The sequence below is a fragment of the Procambarus clarkii genome, chromosome 14, assembly GCF_040958095.1.
Source record: "Procambarus clarkii isolate CNS0578487 chromosome 14, FALCON_Pclarkii_2.0, whole genome shotgun sequence".
Lineage (NCBI taxonomy): Eukaryota > Metazoa > Arthropoda > Malacostraca > Decapoda > Cambaridae > Procambarus > Procambarus clarkii.
In genome coordinates this window covers 6,591,337-6,602,873 of record NC_091163.1, presented here as the reverse complement: position 1 = coordinate 6,602,873, position 11,537 = coordinate 6,591,337, and the positions used below count along the sequence as shown (strand labels likewise).

Sequence of the window (11,537 nt, the reverse complement as noted above, 5' to 3'; positions counted from 1 at the left end):
ATCCTGTAGTCTCTCTGAGACAAACTGGGGTTTTACACAATTCCCCCATGCACCCAGGCTCTGTCAACAAGCTGTTCTAATTGCTCCCGGTTGCAATTCTTTTCCATGTCGTAGCGCAATCGACTAAGGCGCGTCTGGGATCATCCTGGACATAAATTTGAACCTTCATCACGGACCTTGTGGATTTGCTCACACTCGGTGACTTCGACAAGGACAGGAATCTGGCTGCTTGTTAAAGGTCCTTCCTTCACCATTTGCCCTAATGATTATTTCAAGTGGATTTTAAAGTTCAGCAAGTTTTTAAATTTACGTTTTCGGTGGGTAGGCGGTTCCATGGGTTTATAACCCAGTGGGTGAAAAACCATCTTTTATTTTCAGTCCTACAATGTGGCTTGTTGAGCTTGAAACTGTTACTCCTTGTTTGAATCAACATCCTCCAAATCGTAGAGCATTATAAAAGTTTCAATGAGATCCACCGCCATGTCTGGTTTGTAGTGTTGTTAGCCCTGTGGCCCTCAACCGTTCCTGGTATGAGAGTTGACTTTGTTCTGGAATTATTTTTGTTGTTCAGTGTTGCACCTTTCCTAAAGTAGCTATGGCTTTTTGAAGATAAGGTCTCCAGGTTTGGATACAAAAATCCAAGATGCTTATCAATCCTGAGGTCGAGTAATTATACAAAAAAAAAAAAAGGCATCCTGGAAGATTTAGCTGCTTCTGTGTTGCAGGATATTCAATAGATGGTAAATATAATTAAGGACGCCAATACAAGCAACACATTGGAAATAAGATTTACGATCATCCTAAAAGTAAGACATTTTACAAGGTAGTGCATGACTAATGGGTAGAGTGTTTAATTTACAATTTTCTATGCAGAGAGTAAGTCAAATAAAATCTTATTACCACCGTGAAAAGCCCCGTACCACAGGGTATAAAGTCCCTAGCACCACTGCTTTTGTTCATTCTCATATCAGATACAAAAGTACAAGTCACAATTTCGTGTCATCCTTTGCAGATACAAAAATCAGCATAAAGTTACTTCTGTAGAAGACGCTTAATAACTGCAAGCCGATATCAATAATCTTAGATTGGGCAACGGAAAACGTGTTTAAAATTGATAAATTACAGGTACTTTGGTATGGTATACATAAACGAAACACAGGGTACAAGATAACCAAACCTACTTATAAAGGGAAAACTTAACTCCCAGATACCCACGATCGTCGTCGCCCCTTAATCAACACAACTACTCCCAGATATTTTGTCTGACGAACTGACATTTAGTAAACATAACCGAGCTAATACAGCGTCAGCCAGGAAAATGATAGGATGAATTATGAGAACCTTCAAATTCGGTGGTTCCACCACGATGCTAATGCAGTTATTAAGATCACCTTTGTTGTCCCGCCTTGTGTACTGCTCGGTACTCGCCTTCCCTGTTAGTGCAGGAAAGATGTCTGAAATACGAGGGAATACAGAATATATATACAGCACGCACACGATAAAGCACCTATATTATTGGGACCGTCTCAAACCTCAAAATGTAGTCTGGAAAGGAGACTAGAAGTGCATCAAATAATGTACACACAGGAAGGCCAAATTTGCACAGTAAAATAACATACTGGAGCGTACAATATGAAAGGAAATGCAGAAAGAACCAGTGAGGAGTAAAGGTGCCATAGGCACAATCAGAGCACTATGAACATCAGTGATCCACGGATATTCAATGCCCTCCCAACATGCATAACCAATTTTGTCGGAATAAATATGGACAAAGAAACAATTAAGTTCTTACAATAGCCTGTTTGACCAAGTTCTCAAGTCAAGCCTGGCCCCGGACGGCAGCCCGTCCTCCAAAGACCCAAAAACCCATTCCATGCACCCGCCAAATCCTGTTTATGAATGAAAAACGGTTTACACACTCAACCCGTCCTCGACTCAAGTCCATTACATCCAGCGGTCGACCTCAGACATTCATAAATTTTTACATGCTATTCATTCAAAATGGGAATTTTCTCAAATAAATTAATATTATATTATTATGCATATATAGGCATAGGTTAGGTTAGGTATTTAGGCTCCGTTGGTGATTGTTTGCATTTGTAGTACGTGGGTGAAGCATTTACAGCGTTGTGGTTCGAACAAAATTCGTCAGTGAAGCACTTGTTCCGGAAGTGTTCGAACGAAATCAGTTTAGTCTCGTTGCGAAATCAGTTGCGAGTCTATACAAATAATCGCCAACGGAACCTAAACACCTATCCAGTGCTCAAGTATGCACAATATGCTAATATATAATAATATATTACTTTATATTTGAGCTCTTCCATCAGTCTAGCCGCCACCAACTAACTGCAACGACCGGACAGCCGTCACACACTGACACCCCCCCCCCCTCACACCCCTTTATATAATTATGACCAGTACAGCAAAACTTAAATATTTACACGGGAAATATTACCCTTATATGTAATACAACTGAAATATTAGGTTGTAGCGAGTAATATTACTAGTGTGGCCATGTAGTGATCTGCCATTCATAAGTTAGTTACTTTAATTTTCTTCCTATATCCATACATACAAATTATGAACAGTACACACACAGATCATACTAACGTGATGCATCAAATGATCAAATCCACAAGGGCCGTGACGAGGATTCGAACCTGCGTCTGGGAGCATCCCAGTCGACTGTCGTAGCTCAGTCGACTGTAGCTTAATCGACTGTCGTAGCTCAGTCGATTAAGGCAGTGTCTGGGATGCTCCCAGACGCAGGTTCGAATCCTCGTCACGGCCCTTGTGGATTTGTTCATATGAACAGTAGTTAAAGAGATGAATTTAGTGTACTATATTTTCCTGCTGGTTGTCACCAATATTTAGCATAAAAGGTATATTTCACGACTGCTTTGCCAACTTAAGACTTTATTTTTACAAAACTATTATGTTATATTGGTCAGTATTATCCCTACTTGTCTACATCAATGGTGGGTATGAAATTACATACGTGCAATTTTTATCAGTAAACGTCCCGTTTGTCCACGTTTCACGCCAGTTATGTAAAAAACACACACGAGTTTGTGGCATCATGTCATACATTTGTTAGATTTGTTGTTTAAAATTCAGTTTCTTTCCTTATTATGCACCCCATACTCATCCCGTGGTGTAAAGGATTACAGGCAAGGAAACCGTTTTACAAAGGTTCCTTCGAGTCCTGTGCGAATAATACTAAGCGATATGAATGCAAGTCTTCACGCTTTTGCAGATTTAAATTTTTGCCTCGAGGGGCGAGTTTATTGGGCAGCGCCACCATCTTGTGAGTGGACACCATGTAACAGGCAGCCAGCAGTGGTACTTTACAAGAATGAGAGGTTACCTGGGCAGTGTATCACTGCCTATGATCCGCTCACTCACTACTCGCCTGGTTTACTTGGCTGTTAAGCCCAGCAACTTTCCTTCCTACGTATTATTAAAGCCAATTTGAACGGGTATCCTTTAGAGACTTACAAAATTCTTTTGAAACATGGGTCGGGAAGTCAGGTATCATGTTCAGAGAGCGTGTCAAGTTGTGGAGTCCTTAATGCGAATCAAATTGCCTCACCGTAACCATTTCACAGTTTTGCATATTCTGCCATGCCCGTTTTCTCAAGATAAAAAAAATGTAGATATTTTAGTGTGCAGACTTCAACCAGCACACACATTTAAGTACATTAAATTAATATAGCTTAATGAAACTACATTAATGCTCCGTAAGCGAGACACTAACCAGTATTTTTCAGAAAGACATTGTTTAATCTGCAGATTAAAACAAGTCGAGAACATGCCAATCTAATAATTGGTGGTTAGACAGTTTTATGAGGGTGGTTCAGTTTTAAAAATGGCAAGGTGATGTTCCAGCAATGTCGTCGTGTACACTTTTCATGGATCAAGTTTTAAGAAAAGGCGAGATTTTCTTTTAATCGGTTTTATTAAACAGTTTGAGGTTGGTGGGTGGAGCCGGAGTAGAGCAAGGCGCTCACTCCGCCCTCGCCTATACAAGCTTAACATTAATGTTGATCGATACACCTGCAGGCTTATATAATATTTAAAATATTTATACAAATTTTAAAATTACGGAATTACTATAATACAATTTTTACATTAAAATTCAGAATATACATTAAAACTTAGCAGGCTCCGTTAAAGCTTCAATATCACCGCGAGCTAATGGTATGTACAGTAGTCAGAAATGCATCCCCCCCCCAGGCCATTTGGAAAGGGCATGGGCCAGTAGTTAGAAATGGCCGGACCCACGGCGGGACCATGGGTCGGGCCACTAGGAGGAGTAATGGTCATTTCCAAATTCTTGGACAAGGATCGATTTAATGGCTAGACTGGGCTATGGGCCGGAACCCAGAGAAGCCGCGGGTACCGTCTGGACCCCGCGGGACGCGTGTGATGCTCAGGGGGGCGACAGTCTCCTTTCGCCGGGAGGAGGCCGGGGAGGACGGCACGGACCTGCTGCTGCCAACAAGATTTTGGCTAGTCCGGTGTGGTAGTGGCTGGCGGTTGTCGGGACGTGACCCATGACGCCACCTCTTCCGTCCACTGGCTCCCTCATCACATTCAGAGGCACTGGACTCCACTATGCGTCTCTGTTGGTACTTAACCGGCCCTACCTTCAGCCGCTCCCGCAGAGCCTCGGCACACACCCCACCATCAGACTTTCGTCGCCCCTTCGGAGTGAGAGTGGGTGTTGGTGTGGTCAAGGTCCTGTTGACCTGCGCGGAACTGCGGCGTGAACGATGCAAGACGTGGAGGGTCATGGGTGGGTCGACCACCTCGTGGAAAGCACGGGCAGCACCCCATACGTCTTCGTACTCTACCACAGCGCAGGTAGTACTGGCCACCTCGGACACGCGAGACAGTAATGACTGCAGCTCCGGGGCCACGCCGCCACCGTCAGGCTTGGGACGGAAGACCTGCAGGGAGGCAACAGTACCGTAAGTGCTGAAGAGTGTGGCCAGGCTCGCCATAGAGGCCTGCGGGGCGGGAATATTCACGGCCACTATGGTGCGCGAAGTGAGCACATCTTTGCGCAGCGTGAGTGGCAAGGGCACCTTCCGCTTGACCTTGGTGCCCTCTGCATTAACATGCAACACCGTAGAAGTTCTCAGCGCCGCTGCCAACACTCGCCAGTCACGCGAGATAGTCTTTATCCTCTTGTAACCGGCGAGCAGCTTTAGAGAAACAAATCCTTCTCGCTGACGTTTGACATGCTTTAGCAAGAACAGGTCCTTGGCGAGGCTGCAGTCGCTGAAGTAGGTCTCTACCTGTTTAACAAGCGCAGCGACCAACTCCGGCGCCAGGGACGATACGTCCACCGCCGGCAGTGGCTCGCCCCCTTCACTAGTGCAGTCCGAGCCCACGTCCGTGGAGGCCAGCGACTCCATGGTCGTCACTGAGACCGCGGTGGCCCGACTCGCGCCTTCATCCTCGTCCTCCTCGCTGGTGCTGTGGATGAGGAAGTGCGGCCCGTCGCTCTCAGACGACGTGAAGTACACCTCATGCTGGCGAGCCTCGCTGCTGTCTTCGGTGTCGGCCTCTGACATGACTAGCGCCGTGCGTGACTTCTGACGGTGCACCTCACCAGGGGCTGGCCGCGCACACACTGGCTCCCGCCCCACCACCGTCCACGTTGTGGGCGCCATCCTCAAGCCTTACAACCGCCCTCGCTGCTGCTTGCTTGTTACCACACACCTAACACCACTTGCAGTGTTTCAGGGGCGTTGTGCGCTGCTTTTGGCCCGGCTGACTGTGATATTGTGACGACGACACCTGCTGACACATGTATATATATACCCCGTCACAGTCTTCCTCACGGTGGCGTCAGCCAGGTAGATAAGATGCGTACGTGTAGTGTCATGAGCACTACTTCCGGTACTGGCTGGCGTCCGGGCCTCGAGGTCACGGTGGTCTGGGGGGGGGGGGTCTGGGGAGGGGGTGTAGCAGTGGTTTGGGGGGGGGTCTGTGGGTGTAGCGGTGGTGTTGCGCTACACCCCTCCCCCCCCTATGTATACACCGATACATTACATAGTCTTGGGTACAGGTCCACAATATCAAGTGTTCCAGTAGTCACATAATAATTGCAGAGTTCAGTATATCTTAACCCAGGGGGGGGCGGAAGTGTGACAATATCAGACATTCTACAATACAACCCTGAAAATAATACCATAAAACCCTGGGAATAATACAATACAACCCAGGAAATAATACAATACAACCCTGGGAATAATACAATACAACCCTGGGAATAATACAATACAACCCTGGGAATAATACAATACAACCCAGGAAACAATACAATACAACCCTGGGAATAATACAATACAACCCAGGAAATAATACAATACAACCCTGGGAATAATACAATACAACCCTGGGAATAATACAATACAACCCTGGGAATAATACAATACAACCCTGGGAATAATACAATACAACCCTGGGAATAATACAATACAACCCAGGAAATAATACAATACAACCCTGGGAATAATACAATACAACCCTGGGAATAATACAATACAACCCTGGGAATAATACAATACAACCCTGGGAATAATACAATACAACCCTGGGAATAATACAATACAACCCTGGGAATAATACAATACAACCCTGGGAATAATACAATACAACCCTGGGAATAATACAATACAACCCTGGGAATAATACAATACAACCCTGGGAATAATACAATACAACCCTGGGAATAATACAATACAACCCAGGAAATAATACAATACAACCCAGGAAATAATACAATACAACCCTGGGAATAATACAATACAACCCTGGGAATAATACAATACAACCCTGAGAATAATACAATACAACCCAGGAAATAATACAATACAACCCTGGGAATAATACAATACAACCCTGGGAATAATACAATACAACCCTGAGAATAATACAATACAACCCAGGAAATAATACAATACAACCCTGGGAATAATACAATACAACCCTGGGAATAATTAAACGTGTCTTTGCCTTTAAAGAAAAGAATGTAGTCATTTAGTTGCATGTAAGACTGTGATGCATGTAAGACTACCTGTGAAAGTCTTCCTTTCTTCAGAAAGACGCAGCTTCACTGGAGAAAGTTCAACACCGAGCAACAACAATAATACCAGAGCCAAGTCAACTCTCGCATCAGGAACGGTTGAGGGCCACAGGACTAACAACACTACAAGCCAGACATGACAGGGCGGCTCTCGCCGAAACATTCAAAATACTGAACAATTACTGAACAAACTAGCTCTATCTATAAATCCATCAATCTTTGTAAAATCTCTTGTATGTATGTACCTTACCTAAATAAACATTTATTTATTTATTTATTTATTTATTTATAATATGGAGGATGTTGATCCAGACAATTTCTTCAGAAGATCAGACGTAACACAAACAAGGAGCAACGGTGTCAAGCTGAACAAGCCACAATGTAGGAGTGAGAACAGGCGATGCTTTTTCACCCATACGGTTAGTAACCTATGGAACCGCCTACCCGCCCAACCTGTAAATGCCAAAATTCTGCCGAACTTTAACATCCAGCTGTTGTGCTTGCGGGGGGTTGAGCTCCACTCTTTCGGCCCGCCTCTCAACTGTCAATCAGCTGTTACTAACTAATTTTATTGTTCACACACCCAGGAAGCAGCCCGAAACAGCTGTCCAACTCCCAGGTACCTATTTATTGCTAGGTAACAGGGAGGGGGGGGGGGATCAGTGTGAAAGAAACTCTGCCCATTGTTTCTCACCGGCGCCGGGAATCGAACCCCGGACCACAGGATTACGTGTGCAGCGTGCTGTCCACTCAGCCACCAACTCTACCTACCTGGCGTGGAGGTGACACAGGTGACACGTGTGACATAGGTGACACATGTGACACAGTATCAAGGATAGGTCAGTGGCACGCGGCCCCGCCATCACACTGGGTTATCTTGAGGTTATCTTGAGATGATTTCGGGGCTTTAGTGTCCCCGCGGCCCGGTCCTCGACCAGGCCTCCACCCCCAGGAAGCAGCCCGTGACAGCTGACTAACTCCCAGGTACATATTTACTGCTAGGTAACAGGGGCATTCAGGGTGAAAGAAACTTTGCCCATTTGTTTCTGCCTCGTGCGGGAATCGAACCCGCGCCACAGAATTACGAGTCCTGCGCGCTATCCACCAGGCTACGAGGGTGTTGATACATTGGATACAGCTGCCCTCAGGGGCGAGGTCCAGCACGTGTCCTCAGGCCACACGTCACGTGTTTGGCAGTCACCCGGTACACATGTGTACCAGTGAGGTGTGCGTCACCCGGTACACATGTGTACCAGTGAGGTGTGCGTCACCCGGTACACATGTGTACCAGTGAGGTGTGCGTCACCCGGTACACATGTGTACCAGTGAGGTGTGCGTCACCCGGTACACATGTGTACCAGTGAGGTGTGCGTCACCCGGTACACATGTGTACCAGTGAGGTGTACGTCACCCGGTACACATGTGTACCAGTGAGGTGTACGTCACCCGGTACACATGTGTACCAGTGAGGTGTGAGTCACCCGGTACACATGTGTACCAGTGAGGTGTGCGTCACCCGGTACACACCCAGACGTCACACTGACGTAGTACAAGATACAGAGAGCACCAAAAAGATATGGCATGAGAAACCACCAGATGGGACGTCTGGTATATCTTATCGCTCCTCACTACTCTCCCTCTCCCCATCACCCACCCCACACTCCTCTACCCATCTCCCCTCTCATCACTATTTCCTCCCTGCGTCGCCCCCCGTCACCACAACACTCATTCACAACTATGGGTGTGTGGGTGTGTGGTTGGGGAAACCCTTGAAATACTTGAAGTCTCAGCCCCACCTTGCTGATGTACACATTGAGGTCAGCAGGGCTAAATTACAATATAGACGTGTCACCAATAGAGTTAACAAATATTAATTCGTACTTCTTGTGTAAAATATTACAAGAGTATTTATTGCATATTTTTATTTTCTAATCTGTTAATAAAAATGACAAACATTTCCACCTGACAAGTAAACATTGTATATATTTCGCATCTTTGAGAGGGACAGGTTCGTGGACTACTCTAAAGCTTGACCAGACCACACACTAGAAGGTGAAGGGACGACGACGTTTCGGTCCGTCCTGGACCGAAAGTCGATTGTGTGTCGACTTGAGAATGGTCCAGGACGGACCGAAACGTCGTCGTCCCTTCACCTTCTAGTGTGTGGTCTGGTCAAAAAAAAGAGCAAAGCGTCGTCCTAAGCTGAAATGAGTCTGACTGGAGAAATGTGGTGAGTGGGGTACCGCACCGCAAGGTTCAATCTTGGGGCCATCCTTTTTTGTCAAATACGTTATAATAACATATATGAGAATATTACAAACCACATCATCAAATTTGAAGATGACACTTAAAGATTTATGATAAAGTAGGAAGTGAAAATAGCATTAAGGCCTTACGAACAGATCTACATTAACTTTAGAAATTCGGGAGACTGGCAAATGCTTCTTAATATCGAAAAATGTAAGACGTTGCATGTGGGGCATAACAATGCACGTTACAACAACTAAATTAATGACCTATTAAATCATGACCTTGCAGTATATTGATGAAGAAAAGGAACTTTGAGTCAAATTCCACCAATCATTGAAGATTCACAATAAGTAAAATCTGCATTATAAAAAAAAAATTCTAGGAGGAGTCACACGAACTTTTATTTAAAGGAAGAGAAGGTTGCTATTGAACTGTGCCCATCTCTGGTGAATCCACATTTCAACCCGTCCTCGACTCGGGTCCATTCCATCCAGCGGTCTACCCCACAGACGTATTCATAAATTTTAACATGCGGTTCATTCAAAAATGGAATTTTTCTCAAATATAAATTAATATTATAATATATTAGCATATTGTGCATATATAGGCATAGGTTAGGTTAGGTGTTTAGGTTCTGTTGGCGATTATTTGTATTTGTAGTACGTGGGTGAAGCATTTACAGCGTTGTGGTTCGAACAAAATTCGTCAATGAAGCACTTGTTCCGGAAGTGTTCGAACGTTAATAGTTGTGAGTCGTGTGTAAACCGTTTTCATTTATAAACAGGGGGTTTGGCGGGTGCATGGAATCACTTTTGGGTCTTTGTTTGGCCGCCGGGCTGGCTGCTTCAGCCCGTCCTCCAAACAAAGACCCAAAAGTGATTCCATCCACCCACCAAACCCCCTGTTTATGAATGAAAAACAGTTTACACACACGACTCACAACTGATTTCGTTCGGAATACTGATTGGAATACTTTCACACTCAATTCTCGCCACAGATCTCTTTCTCAAACTTAATTGATTTGATATATGCTGATGTGTTTTTGTGCGGCCTGAAGGTAAATAAAAACTGAAACGTTCTGGAATAATTTGAATTTCGGCGTGTAGTCACGAGTCAAAATGCATCATACTTTTCTCAATAAAAAAATAAAAAAATACGTAATTAACATTATTTCATCAATTTTACTCACATTTATTAACACAACTTGGCAACATGTGTTTTGCTGTTGCTGTGAACGTTAAATACAATATTGGTACTATTGCTAAAGGTTACTTTATAAATATCACCGATTTGTTAAAAATAACTTATAAATCAATTTAACAATTCAAATACGTTCTAACTTGTAGTTTAGGTATAAGTGTTACCACATTACACTTCCAAATAAATCTCTTAATTATGTTAATTATTTAGCTGTATATATTGTTGAGTGTTAATCTGAAAATTCTCTGTATCATGTATAAAATTTATGCATTTTATATACTAATAATATTGAGCACACTATTGCCATACATATATATATATATATATATATATATATATGTCGTACCTAGTAGCCAGAACTCACTTCTCAGCCTACTATTCAAGGCCCGATTTGCCTAATAAGCCTAGTTTTCCTGAATTAATATATTTACTATAATTTTTTTCTTATGAAATGATAAAGCAACCCTTTTCTCTATGTATGAGGTCAATTTTTTTTTATTGGAGTTAAAATTAACGTAGATATATGACCGAACCTAACCAACCCTACCTAACCTAACCTAACCTATATTTATAGGTAAGGTTAGGTTAGGTAGCCAAAAAAAGCTAGGTTAGGTTAGGTTAGGTAGGTTAGGTAGACGAAAAAACATTAATTCATGAAAACTTGGCTTATTAGGCAAATCGGCCCTTGAATAGTAGGCTGAGAAGTGCGTTCTGGCTATTAGGTACGACATATATATATATATATATATATATATATATATATATATATGTCGTACCTAGTAGCCAGAACGCACTTCTCAGCCTACTATGCAAGGCCCGATTTGCCTAATAAGCCAAGTTTTCCTGAATTAACATATTTTCTCTAATTTTTTTCTTATGAAATGATAAAGCTACCCATTTCATTATGTATGAGGTCAATTGTTTTTTATTGGAGTTAAAATTACCGTAGATATATGACCGAACCTAACCAACCCTACCTAACCTAACC

At 43.5% G+C, this 11,537-nt stretch overlaps 1 protein-coding gene across 1 annotated transcript; it reads right to left on the bottom strand.

The window, feature by feature from the left end:
- Nucleotides 1–4,352: 4,352 nt before the first annotated feature.
- On the bottom strand, nucleotides 4,353–5,681 carry LOC123770041 (la-related protein 6). The gene has a single exon (XM_045761647.2). The coding sequence runs from the start codon at nucleotides 5,679–5,681 to the stop codon at nucleotides 4,353–4,355; it is 1,329 nt and encodes a 442-aa protein (XP_045617603.2).
- Between the last annotated feature and the right edge of the window lie 5,856 nt (nucleotides 5,682–11,537).